At 52.8% G+C, this 17,061-nt stretch overlaps 6 protein-coding genes across 6 annotated transcripts; 5 read left to right on the forward strand and 1 right to left on the reverse strand.

Annotated features, from left to right (window-relative positions):
* Positions 1 to 11: 11 nt before the first annotated feature.
* Positions 12 to 951, forward strand: BDW70DRAFT_129278 (uncharacterized protein). The gene is made up of 2 exons (XM_073735587.1): positions 12 to 219; positions 297 to 951. The coding sequence occupies exons 1-2, from the start codon at positions 132 to 134 to the stop codon at positions 650 to 652; spliced, it is 444 nt and encodes a 147-aa protein (XP_073599348.1). The 5' UTR covers positions 12 to 131; the 3' UTR covers positions 653 to 951.
* A 284-nt stretch (positions 952 to 1,235) lies between these two features.
* BDW70DRAFT_170705 (uncharacterized protein) lies at positions 1,236 to 2,758 on the forward strand (the record flags this gene model as incomplete). Its single annotated transcript, XM_073743006.1, has 2 exons — positions 1,236 to 1,830; positions 1,880 to 2,758. The coding sequence occupies exons 1-2, from the start codon at positions 1,615 to 1,617 to the stop codon at positions 2,756 to 2,758; spliced, it is 1,095 nt and encodes a 364-aa protein (XP_073599349.1). The 5' UTR covers positions 1,236 to 1,614.
* A 748-nt stretch (positions 2,759 to 3,506) lies between these two features.
* On the forward strand, positions 3,507 to 7,337 carry BDW70DRAFT_129281 (putative GTPase-activating protein). The gene is made up of 3 exons (XM_073735588.1): positions 3,507 to 4,568; positions 4,614 to 4,965; positions 5,011 to 7,337. The coding sequence occupies exons 1-3, from the start codon at positions 3,758 to 3,760 to the stop codon at positions 7,208 to 7,210; spliced, it is 3,363 nt and encodes a 1,120-aa protein (XP_073599350.1). The 5' UTR covers positions 3,507 to 3,757; the 3' UTR covers positions 7,211 to 7,337.
* Positions 7,338 to 7,902: 565 nt separating this feature from the next.
* BDW70DRAFT_101017 (putative glutathione-dependent formaldehyde-activating enzyme) lies at positions 7,903 to 8,917 on the forward strand. Its single transcript, XM_073734284.1, has one exon. It carries the CDS (start codon positions 8,115 to 8,117, stop codon positions 8,706 to 8,708), a length of 594 nt encoding a protein of 197 aa, XP_073599351.1. The 5' UTR covers positions 7,903 to 8,114; the 3' UTR covers positions 8,709 to 8,917.
* On the reverse strand, positions 8,916 to 15,038 carry BDW70DRAFT_101016 (putative Rho guanyl nucleotide exchange factor). Its single transcript, XM_073734283.1, has 3 exons — positions 10,400 to 15,038; positions 10,085 to 10,354; positions 8,916 to 10,038 (listed from the first exon to the last, which is right to left on the reverse strand). The coding sequence occupies exons 1-3, from the start codon at positions 14,765 to 14,767 to the stop codon at positions 9,307 to 9,309; spliced, it is 5,370 nt and encodes a 1,789-aa protein (XP_073599352.1). The 5' UTR covers positions 14,768 to 15,038; the 3' UTR covers positions 8,916 to 9,306.
* Positions 15,039 to 15,823: 785 nt separating this feature from the next.
* BDW70DRAFT_170707 (alpha-ketoglutarate-dependent dioxygenase AlkB family protein) lies at positions 15,824 to 16,831 on the forward strand (the record flags this gene model as incomplete). Its single annotated transcript, XM_073743007.1, has 1 exon — positions 15,824 to 16,831. The coding sequence occupies one exon, from the start codon at positions 15,824 to 15,826 to the stop codon at positions 16,829 to 16,831; it is 1,008 nt and encodes a 335-aa protein (XP_073599353.1).
* Between the last annotated feature and the right edge of the window lie 230 nt (positions 16,832 to 17,061).

Below are 17,061 nucleotides of genomic sequence, written 5' to 3' on the forward strand. Positions count from 1 at the left end.
GGAATATCGGAGCTAGCACCGTTGTGGGGGCACGAGAGACATGACTTATATAGCTGTAGCTGCAAATCCAACATGCCACTTCTCCCATCCACTGCTTCCACTCTCACCTGATCTCACCTAGTCCCTTTTAAATGCCTGAATCGATCCCCGTTATCCTCTGCGGCCGTAGAGTCGAAGTCGGCAAGCCCGTCTCCGACTTTCTCCGCCCAGAATACGAGGGTATGGTGGGCTGGACTCAGCCCCTCCTCTCCTCCCCTCGTCTTCGATCCGGTTCGACCAGACTAACAACAGCATAGTCATCCATTTCATCGCCTCTCCTGAGGCAGTGCACGCTGAGCTTCCGCTTCTTCTCTCAGGCCAGGACCCCCAGCCTGCAGTTACCAGTCCGAACGACGTGGGCACGCACAACTACAGCCGACCTCCGCGAGCGGTGATCTTTGGTCGTGGCTACACCTCAGAGTTCGTCCAGCAGCTCAAGGAGGCGTACCAGAGCCACAGTCCGGAACCTGTCGCCTGGGTTATGGGAGATCCAGCAACGGCGCCTACTGGCCCTCCGCCACCAGGGTATGCAGAGGCCACAGCGAACGCGGTCAAGAATGTGCTCGCAGCCTGGAGAGAGCAGGGTGAAAAGGATGGTTTCCTGGTGTATTGAAGTCTGAGACGTTCACCTAGCCCGGTCCTGGTTTTCTTCATAGATCCAGCGTCGCGGTACTCCCCGACACGGCCAGAATCTGACGTGCTGGGAAAAAGGAAAGAAAAATTCAGAAAAAATTTGTGGATCAAACACATACTGTCGTAGATTCCTGCAGACTATGCACCCATTCCTACCGCGTCGCTGCTGATGGATGTCGTTGGCATATCCCAATAATTATATATTTGATATCTGATAATCCTATACAAAACGATATATAACGATCTTATATAACGAGATATATTTATATATGATATATATCACTTTGAAACTATCAATTTACTTTAGTATACCCACTGTCTTGCGCACCAGTGGTGTCTTCACTGTCAACTTAGGAGTTATCTGCTCTGATACGTTCAAATGTTCTTTGAGGCTCTGACTGTTTCCTGGATGCGGGAGATGGTCATGTGATTAATAGTCATGTGACGATATGCCGAGAGGAGACCAAATATCCCAAAACGGCTAGCGGCCAATCTCCCGCGATCCGGATATAAATATAAACATGCGGCATCCTGCGCTTGACAACGAACACTCTGCAGAGACCTGCACATCCACACATTCTTGACGCTAGGCTTTCAGAGTGCCGATTTTGCCGCCTGATTTGCGGGTGTCGTTAATGGTTGGGTCTTATCGAACTGACACGGACATTGTGATATTGTAGTCGTCAGCGCCCCACTTCTACACACACCAAACCCAATACGGACTAGCGGTTGCGTCAGCCTTGCTGCCATCCCCCCCAGACAGAATGATTATCTTGCCCCCATCCGCCTCTTCCACTTCTTCTATCTCTTCTGCAACTTTCGATCTTACCACCACCTTGTGATCTACGTGAGGTTTTCAGATTATCTGCCTGAACACGATCCTCCCACTTCTGTCTTTCTCTCTTCTTTTCTTTCCATGTTCGTTTCTAGTCTCTGATCGCTATGACCCTACGCTCGTTTCTTTTGGGAAGCGCCCTTGCGCTCTCCAGCGCTAGCGCTTTGCTTGTCGTCCCCGAAGTCGGCGCGGACGGCTTTATCATGCCCGACGATGTCGCCCGTCTCAATCCGCTTGAGGCCCAGGCGGCCCAGCAGCAGCAGGTCGACCTGCTCTGCACCGGATGTCCACTTGCTATCCAGAGTGGCGACGAGACTTCTCTGGCAAGTTACTATATCAGATATCTTTGTGAATCTTGACTAACAGTACCAGTCTCTGAAATTCACCGTCGATGACGGCCTTCTTTTGGCCAACGACCGTCAGATCTTCCCTCCGGCTCCTCCGTCCCAGATCTCGGCCGTCCAGCGTCGCGTGCGAGATGGCGAAGAATCCGAGCCCGTCCCACTGGGCTACGCCGTCGAAATGATGCCTCTCCCGTCTCCTCCCGAGGAGCCTTTCGATATGGTCGAGGTTCGATTCACCGTTCTCGATCTCGACGGCTACCCAGTTCCCCTGGACACGATCGCCATCACCCTTATCCATGACGCCGAAGGCACGCTCTACATGACCGGAACCAACATCGAGGTGACCGCCGACCGTGAATCTTGGGAGCAGTGCGACGGAAACGCTCGGTGCCTGCGACGTTTCTTGGTCCACCGTATCCGGGCCATGTTCGCTGCGGCCAAGGAGCGTATCATCGGCATGTTCAAGGGACAGGGCTGTGCCGACGCTTCTGAGGCCCCGCACCCGCCTCCTCCTTTCCTGCCACCCCCCGGCGAATTTGACCGCCACGAGTCTGGAGGCGAGCCTCACCGTCATCACGGCCACCACGGCCCTCACCCTCCACCTCCACACTTCCACGATAAGTTCCACAAGACCTGGGAACGGACCCTGCACCGCGTTGTGCGCTTCATTGTTGTCCCGGCCATCCTCGGAGTCTTGGCCGGTCTGGCCGCCAGCGCCGTTGGTATGCTTGTGGGCCAGCTCGCCATCTTCATGTGGCAGCGTTACCGCCGCTCTTCGCGCAAGGAAATCAACGAAGAAGGATCGGTTTCTGAGAAGCAGGGTCTGATGACCGAGCCTGTTGAGGATCTTCCGCCGGCATACAACGACGATGAGCCTGTCGTTGAGCAGAATGCTGACAAGGTTTGATAGATCACGTTGAGGCTGCCATGAGCTGGCTATTGCCAAACAGGATGTGAAAGGAGGCCAGGCTCTGGCTGCTGGACGGGAAGAGCTTTGGGTATATGAACTAGGAACAAGACGTGTGACGGTCTGGATTTGTTATCTGACGTGACTTTGTTCTGTTCTCCTTTCAAAGTCTGCTTCCTTACGCCTTTGCCATTCTCTATACATTTCCTTGTGTAAAGTGACCAAATATCACTGATGTAATCTGCTTCGTACGGCGCTTTACACTCTCCCTGGCTCTAACTAAATGTGGTGCTGAAAGTCCCTTGTCATACGATGGCAGGTTGCGGTGGATTGACGTGCAACATCTGCGACGGCTACCCATAGATGGATAAACAATAAGCGCTGAATGTCAGCGCGGGCGGCTAAAGTCTCTTCAGCCTGTCCATTACATTAATGTAGAGGCAAACTACGATTAAGCTGACGTTTACCTTATTAGATGACCAGGAGTAATATATCTTATGGACGAGCAACAGGTGCATGGCTAGCTGGTGGCAGCCCTGTTATCAACTTGGTATCTAAATTGAACTTCATGGTTGATAGCTTATCATTCGGTCAAAGATATAAATTTCCGTAGTAGTAATCTGCATAATGCATATGGAAGCGGGTCATCATTGTTGGTAGTAAAGACGAAACATCACGTGAGAGTATTTGCGGATGCCTGCCTGCCAGGGACGATTAGCTCAAACGAGTCAACACTGCATTCCCCTCTTCCACTCCACCACCACCACTTCAGGCGCCGTACCTCTTGCCGGCGCGGTATAATCATGTTGCGCTGAACTATACAATGGTCTGAACTGCGCTGACATTCCGTCGGCTCTCGTCCATTCCTAGCGCTGCTCTGAGACGCCCCAAGCTCCAGCGGCTCCGCCCCCGAGCTGAGGTTCAGCTACCTCGAGTACACTCGCTTTTCCTCCGTTCCCTCTACTGACCTGTCAACGTCGTATCCATACTCCTGCCAAAATGATGCAGTGGACGTCGCTGGTCCAGAAAGCTCAGTCCTTCATTGACCCGGCCAACTTCACCATCCCGACCCTCACCTCATCCTCCGACCGAAACCCTTCGAAATCATCCCTCTTCCGCCAGCAATTCCGACTTCCTGACTCGCAAAATCCGTTGCAAGAGATTACAGCCGAGCTCATACTCCCCGTATCGCACACATCGTCTTCTGCTTCCGGGGCCCAATCGAAGAACATCGACCGCGGTGGCAATCGATATGCGGGTAGGCTGCATTTGAGCGAACGATTTCTCTGCTTCTCGACACAGCCCACCAGCTTTCTTCCTTCGGCCACTCTAGCCACTTCGACATATTGGGCCGGCCAGACGAACGGTACCGGGCCCTCTGGCAATGGATTCACAATCCCTCTGTGTTCGATTCGCCGGGTGGAACGGTTGAACAGTCAGAGCCATATTTTTTCCCTAGCCTTGACCACCTGGAATGGAGCGCTGGGCAAACAGCAGGCGCCTGGCTTCACACCTCAGAGGTTTACCATCGAGCTGATCGGGAGCAGGCAGGCCTGCGAACGATTCTGCGATGGTTTGAAGAAGAACTTACGCGAATCTATGAAGGAGATCGAGAACCTGCGTTTGGTGGTCAATGATTGCTATTCCGAGTATCTCCTGTCGGGCGCCAAGTCAAAGGGCCAGTCGGCTGATGACCCCGAAGCGAGACCACCCCCGGACGCCGGACTGGGAATGCTGTTTCGCTATCCGGGTGATGCCCGCAAACTCAGGGATCGGAGTAAGATGAGGCTCTGGGGAGAATATTTCCGAGGTACGCGTCCTTTTGTGTCATCTTGGGCATGAACTAAGATTGCAGAAAATGGCCGGAATGCTACGTTGATCCGGCAACCTACCTTTCATAAACTCATACGCGTCGGTCTCCCGAATCGGCTTCGGGGCGAGATCTGGGAGGTGGCTTCCGGTTCACTGAACCTGCGGCTGCGGTCGCCGAAACTTTACGAGCAGACTTTAGCGAAATTCGAAGGCCAGGAGTCGTTGGCGATTGACGAAATAGAGAAGGACTTGAATCGCAGCTTACCCGAGTATGCGGGCTTCCAGAGCGAGGAAGGCATAGGTCGTCTTCGAAGAGTCTTGACTGCCTACAGTTGGACGAACGCTGAGATTGGCTACTGTCAAGCAATGAACATTGTTGTTGCAGCATTATTGATGTAAGATGCCGCATCCCTTGTCAGACCGAAATCTAACCAGACTAGATACATGTCAGAAGCCCAAGCTTTCTTTCTACTCTCTGTTCTATGTGACCGTTTAGTGCCGGGATATTACTCGACCACCATGTATGGCACATTGCTTGACCAGAAGGTGTTTGAGTCGCTTGTTGAGAAAACCATGCCGATTCTCTGGGACCATCTAAACAAATCTGATGTCCAGCTGTCTGTGGTCTCTCTTCCCTGGTTCCTTTCTTTATATATCAACTCCATGCCCCTGGTGTTTGCCTTTAGAGTCCTCGATGTTTTCTTTTTGGAAGGACCGAAAGTGCTCTTCCAGGTCGGATTAGCGATCCTTCGCATCAACGGGGAGGAGCTTCTTGACGTTCAGGATGACGGGTCTTTTATTTCAGTCTTAAAATCCTACTTTTCGCGCCTTGACGAGTCGGCTCATCCACGGTCCGAGAATCCGAAACTCAGGGCTATTACGCGGTTCCAGGAGCTGATGGTGGTCGCTTTCAAAGAATTCTCTCAAATTACTCATCAGACTATCACGGAACAGCGTGAGAAGCACAAAGATGCAGTTTTAGAAAATATCGAAAGCTTTGCTAAGCGCACATCGATACGAAATCTCGGCCCTGAAAGCAAGAAATTGAATCCAGACGATTTAGGAGCAATCTATGACCGCTATTACGAGGTTCTCTATGACTACCAGCAAAGACAAAAGGTTATCGAGGAGGAGAAGAAGCGGCAGGAGAGAAAGAAGTCGCAACGCGTTTCTGTTATCGGGCCGTCGGTGGACCGTGAAGTTGGCCGTGTGGGCCTTGGTCCTAGCCCAACTCATATGGATTACAATGCCTTCCGAGAGTTCCTCGCCGCAACCGCGAAATGGGCTATAGCTGATTCTCCAGGTCCCTCCCGAAAGCAATCCGACTCGGGCAGCTTCCGAGGACTGGGAAGACCTACCATAAACAAACGGCCATCGCCGGCCGAACACGAATTCATGCAGCGCTTGTTCCGCAAGTGGTCAACTGACCCAGATGATGGCTTGAGTCTGCAGGATGTTGTCAACGGCATTGCACGTCTGAAGGGCCCGCGTGATATTATGAACAATATCAGTTATTTTTTTGACCTTTATGACGACAACGGGGATGGCAAGGTTGATAGAGAGGGTATTCTCCGAATGTCGGAAGCGCTGCTCTTTCTCTCCCGGCGGGGATTCGAAGGAACCATCACCCCCAGTCAGAGCACTGAAAATTTAATGCCAGGCAAAGAAGAAGATAAACTCAGCACGGGCGAGCGGTTTTTGGGAAGTGTGAGCTCCTTCATACGGCGCTGCTTCGAATATGCCGACCCTACCAAAAAGACCTTAGAAGATGGAAAATTAGCGGAAACAACGGACAACCTCAACTCATTCAGTATTGGAGATGATGAAGAGGATTTGATAGACGTGGATGATGACGAGGTAAAATCCGAGTCAGCCCCAAGCCCTGATGTTAAAACGCCTGGGGCACCTTCCATCGAGCCAACAGAACGCAAGCGTGCTCGAAGCACATCCGAGGCGGCAAATCCAGCTCTCGACCCTAACAACCCTCTGCATATCACCCTTCCCACTTTCCGGATGGTCGTGCTAGCCGACGAATTATTAGAGCAGTTCTTCGACAATTACTTCCCCCAGTCCTTCCATCTTTCCGAGCAAGGCGCAGCCGCCTCGCAGCTCCCGTCTCTGTCCTCAAACCTCACAACATTCTCTAACATTGGAGCTGCCAAACCACAGGCAACATCTTCTGGTCCCACAGTCGCAGGCGCCTCCGGTGGCATCGTCCCACCAAACCGGGGACTCCGCGGCGTTCTGGATAATATTGTCACTGACGGAATCCGCATGGCAGCCGAGGTGAAGAAGCGGATGGACGAAGCCCAGCGCGAGCTGGAACGCAATGCCCTTAATCGCGACGACGATGATGAAGATGACGAGGACGACGACGGCCATCATGGCACCGCCCCGGCCATTGTTGGCGGGATTTCGTCCTGGGGCGCAGGCGCTTACGGCGCCGATCCAGAGCGGCGCAGCGTGCGGGAAACGGATCGGGATCTGTTGGAAGGAGCGGAAGTTGTTAACATCCGCGGAAGGGATGATGCATCTCTGTTGGATGACAAAGACTCTCACCAAGAAAGCAGTAGTGGTCAACGTGCTGCCGCGGGCTCGGATGATAAAGTCGTCAGCAAGGTTGTGGAGTTCGAGTCATGACTGACTTCTTCCTTCCTAGGAGGAAAGGGACGTATTAGATATTGAATCGTGGAGCTTAACTTCTGGGACATACTTGCAACTTCTTGATTAGCAGTTTCTAGTAGCAATACAAGCATTCTTCCGTCTAGCTGGGGTAGATAACCTCATCGCTCAACCTTCTCGTCCATATCCTGCATCTGCCGGGAAAAACAGCAGCATGATAAGGAGACAGGGAGATTTATCTTGGTACTGCCACTAGTTTACAGGGTTCTGAAGAAATATGTTTGACTGGCTACCTCAAAAGGTATGTATACTTGAAGGGGTCGTGAAGCCTCCAGTTATCGTACGCTGACTTCTTCAGTCTGTTTAGCCTGTTTGCAGAGTCAAGATCCCAACCCGAAGAGAGAAAGGCCCAGGCACACCTCCAGCTGCAGCAAAGTATTTCTCCCATGCGCCTAGGCACGCCTAGAATATCGGCCCCGCTCCCAACGCAATCTCGCATTTGTACTCCAAATCGGGAAAGCAGTTGTATTATCCGCAGTAGATCAGCCCGGGAGGACTTCCGATGCCCTGCCGCGCCTAGCGGAGAGCAAACAGCGGCACAGAGTCTTTTCTGTCAGGTCTCCAATGCTGACCTCCTCACTGGGACTGATGTCGCAGTCGGTGGCATGGATGGTATCAACTGGCCGGATAATTCCCCTCGTGAGGGGTTACCTGGAGCGCTCGCACTGATTCGTGAGATCGTGAGGAGACTCCCCTCTTCTCCTCTCCTCCTGGTAGAATTGGAGGTGCAGCTTCAAGGGTGCATCCATACTGGGTGATGACGGGGTATATATAGTCAGTTGCACCATCTAACAAGGTCCTTGCCCTTGACCATCTTCGACCACTCATACTTCTTCAGACCACCAATCAGAATAAGAGCACGATGTCCTCCTCTCTCTCGCTCCATCCCCTTCTAGACAACGGCGTCAGCCAAGGAAAACCCAACTTTCCCGGCGGAAAACTCTACTGCCACTGCGCCTCCAATAAAGTTGAAATCACACTGACCTCCGATGTCCTGCACAACCACGCGTGCGGGTGCTCTAAGTGTTGGAAGCCCAAAGGCAGCATCTTCTCCGTCGTGGGCGTCGTCCCAACCTCCGCATTGAGAGTAACTGCCAACGCCTCCAAACTCACCATCATCGACAAGAACGCTCCGATTCAGCGCTACGCATGTAAGGAGTGTGGCGTGCACCTCTACGGACGGATTGAAGTCGAGCACCCATTTAAGGGGTTGGACTTTGTGCACGTTGAGCTGTCTGAGAGGGGCGGGAAGGAGGGATGGCAGGGGGTGCAATTTGCCGGTTTTGTGAGCAGTTTGATTGGGCAGGGACTGGACCCGGAGCTTGTTCCTGGTGTGAGGGAGAGATTGAAGAGTTTGGGGCTGGAGAGTTATGATGCATTGAGTCCGCCACTGATGGATGCGATTGCGACGTGGAATGCGAAGAAGGATGGGGTGGTGTTTCGGTCTTCGCTCTGAGAATGTACATAGTTGTGGTGTTTAGGAGGCAGAAGGTGTATAGGACTCCTTGAAGGCTTGCCAATTTTCTAAAAAACATGTACACACCACGGAGACTTATATTCGTGCTGAATGAGCCCATTCTACTCGGTGCGGAAGGGATGCGTACACTCTCTTCTGCGCTGAGGCTTGGAAGGGGAGTTTTATAATAAAATTTTCTGAACTCTGCGGACAATCATCCAGGTCCTCGCAATAAGGCTAAGCAGGGTCAAAAAGTTCGCTTTGGAAAGCCTCGCCAAGAAGAAAAGCAAATAACATCATCAAGCTCTTCGCTACTGACGATATGTACATCCACATGCTCAAGACAGAAGCAATTCGTAAAAACGTGTTAACATGATAATCATTCGGCCGTCAAACGGCATAAACAAAATGGGTATAGGTGTCCAGAAAGGAAGAAAATACATGATATGGTGTACCTCGTGAGCGATTGTCTTATCCGTCAAAATGCCCAATCATGATCATGATCATGGTCAAACAAGGGTACGAAGGGAAGCGGTGAGTGAAGAATAGGATTTTGAAAGGTAGGGATTGATATGGGTAAAATCAAGGCAGGGCAGAATTAATCTTTCGAGCCCTCGTTCTCAATAAGCTCAAGGACAACCAGGTTCCGCGAGTAGTGAGGATGCTGCATGCATATTTTGACCGTGCGGCCTTGGTTAGCCAAGGGAGCTCCATTCGAGATGCCACTGGAGAGGTTGACGGTGTCGCCAGAGCTGGTTGGTATACTGTTCACTCCCGAACCAGGGAGGCGGCTACCATCATCAAGGCAGACAACATTGTGGCCGGGAATGACCTGGCGTAATCGCCCATTCATGGCGTTGCGGACCTCGACAAAGTCGTCGTTAAAGAGAATCAGGAACTTGCCGTAAAGACAAGCCGAGTGAGCGCGACCGACAAATTCTAGCACCACACTGCGAGAGACGTCGCCGTGCTGGTTGACGTAAACCGCACATTCGGTGTAGGTAACTAGAAACTCCGTGTCGCTGAGACGGAACATACCCAGCGGTCGAAGACCACTAATCCGGCGGCCAATCTCACTGAGGTGCGCCTGGGCTTCCTGGGCGTCGGTGCGGAACTCAGGGACAGACCAAGTCTGTTTTTTATCGAGCGTTAGAATCTCGATGCCTTTCTGGGTCGATATAGCAAGGGACGAATGGAACAGGTTAATGCCGTAACTCTCGGCGGGGATGTAGAACTCGTCATATTCACGGAAAAACTCAGTGTTCGATCGGCGAGAACTGAAAAATCGACTTCGATTTGCGGCAGATTTCTGCAGAACAGGTTCCAGAATCTATTTCACTTTAGTCAGGTTCATCAATGATACTACTCAGACAAACCTTGAACGTCGACGACAGGCCATCACGCTTCTTGTACATAACAAGCGTACGGTCCTTCATGTGTCCTGCGGCAAAGAAGCCCACTTCTCGATTTCCAGAGAGCTTCTGCGGTGCTCGCCGGGGGGAGTCGTTGACGGCACCTGTCGGCACGCCGCTAGCTGGGCACACAACGTCAAGATGATAGGCAATCAAGGACTTGTCGGCAATCAAGAGGAAAAGGTTGAACTCTTCAAAGACCGCGATCTGCGTTACTCGGGCCATAGCGATTGACTGTAACGTCAGCAGGTTTCAGCAAGAAATATATGTTGGGCTTACCCTCGACCAGCCTCTGGGATCATTGTATTCCGAGATATAGACCCCGTAATCAGTCCCAATGGCACACATTTTACGCCCAGGAGGCTGCTCGAAAACGGTAGCGCAATGAACCGCCGCCCGACAGATCGGGTTCGGTCGAGCCGAAGCGGGGTACTGCTTTTCAACCTCCTTAACTGCGCGGTGAAGAGGTGTGCCCTTAATGATTGCACTGTGAGTTGGAGGAGAACTGTTGTTGCTGGCAAAGGCAGTGTCCGCCAGGACACGAAGACGGAACGGCTCTGCGTTCTGAGCATAGAGTGAAGCGGCATGCTTGGTCTTCGCCTCGATGATCCTATCACACCAGTCCTTTCGATTTTGCGCCGAAGGAGCGTATAAAAGGTAGGTTTCATTCATGCCAAGATGCTTGACCTTGAAAGGATACAAAACTTTGTCGTCTTTCGAGCTCTCAAGAACCGTAGCAGGAACTAAAGCCTTGTCCGCATTGGAGTGGGCAACAACACCAGGTTGGGGGGTCTGGCCCGCGGCAACCACTCCTCTGACCGCTGACTTCACAACGGGATCTTCTTGGGTGCTTTCAAGTACCAAGAGATCCATCGGAATAGGCATTTTCGATACATCATAGACCTCGTATTTAATCGGCTTTGCTGGATCTCTGGTAATAGATAGCTTGGCCAGCACAAGGAAATGATCAAAGAGGATGGCATGCGTATCAACCAAGAACCGTGTTCGGGAGCCTGGGCGCTGCAAGTCTCCGCGGAAAATAACCTCGCGACCCAGAAAGTCCAGGTTGAGTTCCACGCGCTTTCTCATGTCTGGCCGGAGTTGCAGTTTAGACGCCAGCTCCCTCAAGTCGACCTTTTTGCTCATTTCGCCAACCTTATTGTCGCACTCCAACGCGACGACCTTGATTTCTTCAATGGCCTGGGCCAGATTGGTCTTTTCCTCCGAATCCTTTGGCATATTGCGGTGAACTGTCGACAAGAGCAGAGTGTACCGCTGAATACGAGTGATAGGAGCTTTCAGGTATGTGTCCCAGCTAAGACGATTGGACATCTTGTGATCTCGGGCTGCGCTGAGAAACTGCCGGAAAAGAACATTTCTCTCCGCCTCTTTGCGAATAAGATAATTCGCGTAAGGGAAGGTCTCCGCATAACTGGTATACACGGCCTTGGCCTTGCGGATCCATTCTCGGAAGATGTCACTGAACCCACCGATAAAGGGGCCTTGTTCTTTCTGCCGATACTTCAACTGTGCTAGGAGGTATTCCTCATTGACCCTTTTGACCGCGTCTACCTTTCCGAAGACATCATTCAGGAACTTGCTTGCGCGTTTTGGCGGGATGATGGAGGGTTTAGAGCTTGCCAGTCGATCGCGATAGAGTTCTCGCAAAACATCAAGTTGGCTGATGAAAGAATCTTCAGTAGTGACAATCTCGTGCAGATTGTTCTGCCGGTCGATCTCTTTCTTAGGGTGCTTTTCCAATACTTCTTTTGAGACTTTGTAGAATGTCACCCAATCCTCCGCCTTCTTCTGCGGCTCCATGCCCTGCGCCCTAAGATTCACCTTCCTCAGCGTCCGCATGCAGTGATGCGAGTAGCAGCGTCCGACAACTTCGGCATCCGTCTCTTGCTCATGTAACAGAGGTGAGTAGCAGCCGGTGCCCGTAATCTGAAACAGTACACCAGACATCTGTCCATTGCCAAACTTGACCCATTCCTCGTCCTTGATGAGAGCTCCTTGGTCAAACATGTTCTCCACGACTCGCGCCGCGAGTGTCTCAGCATCAGCAATATTCATCGTCGGGACTTTGTGAGTAAACAAGGCGACGATAGCATCGACTACGGCGTGCGTTTTTAGGTCATTTTCCTCTTCAGTTAGATCCCGGATCCAGGCTAGAACAGCGCTGAGCGCCCACGGTTCAGCGCAACGTCGGAAATCCTCGGATGACAGTTTCGACGGATGGAACTTCTTGCGGCGACCGGCGGGGATTATAGGTAGATCGAGGGGAATTGCAGCGGCCCCAGCATCCAGAGGTGAATCAAGCTTCAGGGCCCCCTGCCGCAGCAGCATCTCCTGTTGCTGCTTGTATTTTAACTTATCTGCATCGGTCTTGGATCTGATAGGAGGGTCAGCACGAGGCGCAATGGGATGACTCGTCAAAGATGTAGACCGCGAGAACTGGGTAGGGCTGGGTGCGGCCGTTGCGTACACATCTGGAGAAGGGGCCGGGACATATGGAGATGAATAGTCCGGCTCCAATTGTCGGTATGTGCCGGCTGGCAGCAGGTGCGGTAGTAGTGTCGCGTTATCCGCAGGTTCCTCCGGAGGTGGCGGAAGTGGCCGCATTCCAGGATGGAAGAACAGATCCCCAGGTTCTTCAAACGAACCTTCACTCCCTGAGTGGTGCGATCGCCTGCGATGCGGTAAGGAGCCATCGGTTTCGTCACCATAATCAAAACTCATCCGGCGGTTATATGCGCTGGGCTCCGATAGACCGCCTGTGCCTCCGGCGTCAACTCGTGCGGTTGAAGGCAGCTGAGGGAATGGATGAAACGCGTAATCGTCTTCAATGGAGGGATAGTCATATTCATCGGAGTACTCCGCCCGATCCTCGCGTGAAGCATTGGAGCTGTGCCGGGAGCCCGAAGTCGCGACCTGATGATGGCCAGAATAGTCGGCTTCATAGCTGTACGAGGGTGCGCCTAGAGCAGTATCGTCGTACGGAGAATGTCCTAAAGAATCATTTCCACTATGGGTGGGATACCAGTCTGCACGGGTGGCTTGGATTGGCGATGCAGCCGTAACTGACGGGCGTTTTGCAAGCGAACTGGTCGTCGAGGCATTCGTTTCCCGACGCTCCCGCTCCTGCAACCGCTCCGCCTGGGCTCGTTCCTCCTCATCGGCCATCCGCAGCATTGCCAGCCCCGCCTCGGCTTCGGCTTCGCTCTCATCGCTGTAGGCATCGTAATTCACATACTGCCCGGTACCCGTGGCCATACTTCCGTTCGTATGTGTGTGTCTCTCGTCAGGTGAAAGGTGGGCGATAACCGAATCCGTGGGCGGATGGCGAGAGTCCGGTAAATTCAGCCGGTCAACAGAATCCTGGGAATGCACGTCAATATGGAGTGGCCTATCAATCTGGTACCCAGCCCATTGTTTGTCTGGGATGTCGACCTCGGCTTCTCGACCCAAGTCATCATAATAAGGGGCTTGGTCGGCGGGCTGTGCTGTGCCGTTCATATACCCATAGTCCGTCTCCACTGGGGGCCCGGGAAGGGGACGTGCCTGGGGATGCCGCGTCAGTGTGTCCGTTCTTTGAGGCGACAGCGGCGACTGGGACTGGTGCACTGGCGGTGTCGGAAGGGATCGCGCTGGTATGCGCACCGCACCGTATGACTTGTCGTAAGAATCGCCCGAAGAAAGGTGCGCTGGAGGCTCAGGCGGCTCCTCGTCTACGGACGGCGTCCCGCTAGGATTGGAAAGGCGAGACGGATGGGAGATGTGCGATGGAATCGGAACTCCGCCGTACGGCCGCGAGTTGAACGATGTCATGCTGGACAGCGATCCGCTGCCGGACGCGTAGGCTGTGCCCGGCGTGGTGGGAGAGGCAAGACTATAGGTCGAAGCGGTGGATGAGTGCTGTGGAAATCCATACTGAGCTCCAGGTGACGTGCTGGGATATGCCACTGAGGGTCGCCCGCCGTAGGGATGGTCAGGGCCACGGGGTGGAGGCGGCGGAGGTAAGGAAGAGTGCGACGATCCATACGGGTTGGGAGAGAGCGGCGTTTGAGCGAAAAGCATGCTCGACTGGCGCTGGATTGTGGGAGACCCAAGACTTCCAAGACTCGCCGCTTGGTAAGCGGCCGGGTTGTATGGCTGATGAGTGGGCGATGTATTGTTGTTACCATTGCCGTACGAATTCGAAGAGGTATACGACAACGGGCTGTACCCGGTATGTTGTTGTGACGTTGTCGGGGGCACGGCATACTGCTGGGGATTGTACGAGGGCTGCGTAGGCGACATCGGTCCTAGTGAGCCGTACTGGTATTGATAGCTCGACTGGGACTGGGCGCGGGCCCGGGGCGGCGAGGTTGCCGAGGGAAGATGGGCATATCTGGGATCGGTGTAGTTATCCCGCTGGCCAAACGACCCTGGATACTCGCCCACGCTCGCACGGTTCGGATAGCGGTGGCTCTCCGCGACTCTCGACTGGCTGGATTGGGGAGCGAAGAGACTGGAGTCGTCCCCCGCACTGTAGCTGGGCATACGTCGAAGCGGCGGGTCGGTGGACGGAGGAGTGTAGGCATCATAGTGCGGCTGGTTTCCCGGCTGGCCATAAGACGGGTTGCCATTGTGATAGTTCGCCATGGTGGGGAGCAAACATCGAGATGGAGGGTGAGGTTGGGGAGAGAGAGGGCGCGGTGAGTGCGACCGTCAATTATGGGGGATCCGGTCGGGAACAGGCTGGTTCATGTCTTAACAATAGGACGGCAGACAAACGGATTGGCAGAAAACCCGACAGAGCGAGGGACAAGAAGAAAAATAAAAAAAAATACGATCGATCAAAAAATAAACACCGGAACAAGGACAGGACAAGGCGCGAGAAAAGAAAGGTGCCTGGAGTGGGCGATGAGTGAGAGGAGAGGAAGTGGAGTTAATGCTGTGGCCACAGTGAGAGTTCCCAGAAGGGGCCGATTCAGCCTCATTGCACGTGGTCTCGCCCAACGAACAGCCACGCTGTGAATTGCCCACAATCTGTTTCATATCAGATCGAGCGACGATCTTAACATACGATCTGTGATGCTTATACGACACCCAGCAATGTATACTCGGAGAAATTTACCAAACTGACGGGCAGCTGTGAAACCTCTTGTCGCTGATGCCATCCAACATCGAGGTAGCCGATATGCGGCAGTGCTGAGTAGTGCTGACTGCTTACATTCAGCTGATATTCTAGCTTGCTGAATCTCGAACTTGAAACACTAGATGCATCCTATTAGAGGCATCGTTGTGCTCATACGGGTAATATAATGGTCTGAGAGCCGGCTACCAACCCGTGGTTCACTTCGATGGAGAATCCTTGCATAATTGGTAAGCATCGATCATAAAGGTCATAACCGATGTACCTGCTATGTATGCCCATATTCTGCACAAGCTGTTAGGTTTCGCTTCCAACTGCCAGCTTCTAACCTCAACCTATATAAACTATATATAGCTGACACTGTACAATAGTCCACTTCAGCCCCTAAGTCCAAAACATGATAGAGTCAAACTCGAGTTATTTCAGATAATTCTTGGTCTAGCTGGATAATTTCGAGGACGTTGCAGTGACATCATCCATCAACATTCTACAGCTCAGACACCTAAATCGACGATGATCGCTCCAACTCTTACTGGTCAGTATGTTAGGCATAAAGATCAGTCATGGCCAAACGCACTCTCGAGTCCTTCTACAAGACCGTCACGCCCCCCAAGAGCAAGAAGCTCAAGGCGGACGAGGAGCTCCCGCTCTCCTACAGCCACCACCCCAGCTATCCTCATCCCATCGCGTCTCTGCCCCCATCGCTCGCCAGCGCTCTCGCCAGTCTGAGCGGAGCAGAGTCGAAGAAAATCACCAACCAGCCCCATCTGGACCTGCTCTATTTCCACCCGCTGATTCCCGCTCCCACGGCACGGGATCTGTTTCAGTTCCTGCGTTGCGAGCTCCCTTTTTACAGGGTCCAGTATTCTATCAAACGTGGGGGCCAGACCACGCAGATCAACACCCCACGGTTCACGACGGTTTTTGGGGTCGATGCAACGGCGGAGTTTGTTCCAGTCTCAGCGACGGAGTCCGAATCAAAATCGGGGCCAGATGTGCTGGTTCCAGTGGACGTGAAAACTCGCAAACCCATTCCTGAGAACAAGTATCAGTATACACCGCGCCCGATCCCCGAATGCCTCGATCAACTGCGTCAAGCGGTTGAAGCGGCGGTTGGTGACGGCTCAAGTTACAACTTCTGCCTATTGAATTACTACGCTACCGGCGACGACAGCATCTCTTACCACTCGGACGACGAGCGGTTCCTCGGGCCAAATCCGTCTATTGCGTCCATCTCTCTGGGAGCCCAACGGGATTTTCTGATGCGGCATAAGCCGAGCCAGGCGCCTGGGGTGAGTAACCAGCCGTTGAAGTTCTCGCTTGCGTCGGGTGATATGGTGGTAATGCGCGGCGAGACCCAGTCGAACTGGTTGCATAGTATTCCGAAACGAAAAGGAGGGGAGGCGCAGAAGGGCAGAATCAATATCACCTTTCGTAAGGCTGTTGTGCCTGGAGGAACCAACAATTATTATAACTATAATGTTGGGAATGGCACTGTTTATCGGTGGGATGAGCAGGAGGGGAAGATGCGTGCGCAGTCCGGTACAAAGACTGAGGAGGCCGGTTCATGAGTCTATATAAGCTGATCTCGACTTAATACTGGTATAACTGCACCGTGAACCCTATATAGCTCTTAAAGACGTTTGCTCCCGTAATAAACCAGGGTTATAGCTATAGTCTACGGGCAGGGAGGTCCTTTCAAATGACATCATTCGAAACCGTTACCTGCATTATCGACCTACATAGACACCTCGGGGGAATTCTAGGATATCCAATTTATTAACCGCTGTTCCATCTACTT

The sequence above is a fragment of the Aspergillus foveolatus genome, assembly GCF_047715535.1.
Source record: "Aspergillus foveolatus strain CBS 279.81 unplaced genomic scaffold BDW70scaffold_6, whole genome shotgun sequence".
Classification (NCBI taxonomy): domain Eukaryota; kingdom Fungi; phylum Ascomycota; class Eurotiomycetes; order Eurotiales; family Aspergillaceae; genus Aspergillus; species Aspergillus foveolatus.

Excerpts from the sequence above, each read along its gene's own strand:
- BDW70DRAFT_101016 (XM_073734283.1), bottom strand. The coding sequence starts at position 14,767 with ATGGCGAACTATCACAATGGCAACCCGTCTTATGGCCAGCCGGGAAAC. Across the intron at positions 10,355-10,399 it reads ATCCCAGAGGCTGGTCGAGG|TCAATCGCTATGGCCCGAGT; the intron begins GTAAGCCCAACA and ends CTGACGTTACAG. Across the intron at positions 10,039-10,084 it reads GCCTGTCGTCGACGTTCAAG|ATTCTGGAACCTGTTCTGCA; the intron begins GTTTGTCTGAGT and ends AAAGTGAAATAG.
- BDW70DRAFT_129278 (XM_073735587.1), top strand. The coding sequence starts at position 132 with ATGCCTGAATCGATCCCCGTTATCCTCTGCGGCCGTAGAGTCGAAGTC. Across the intron at positions 220-296 it reads TCTCCGCCCAGAATACGAGG|TCATCCATTTCATCGCCTCT; the intron begins GTATGGTGGGCT and ends ACAACAGCATAG.
- BDW70DRAFT_101017 (XM_073734284.1), top strand. The coding sequence starts at position 8,115 with ATGTCCTCCTCTCTCTCGCTCCATCCCCTTCTAGACAACGGCGTCAGC.
- BDW70DRAFT_129281 (XM_073735588.1), top strand. The coding sequence starts at position 3,758 with ATGATGCAGTGGACGTCGCTGGTCCAGAAAGCTCAGTCCTTCATTGAC. Across the intron at positions 4,569-4,613 it reads CTGGGGAGAATATTTCCGAG|AAAATGGCCGGAATGCTACG; the intron begins GTACGCGTCCTT and ends CTAAGATTGCAG. Across the intron at positions 4,966-5,010 it reads GTTGTTGCAGCATTATTGAT|ATACATGTCAGAAGCCCAAG; the intron begins GTAAGATGCCGC and ends TAACCAGACTAG.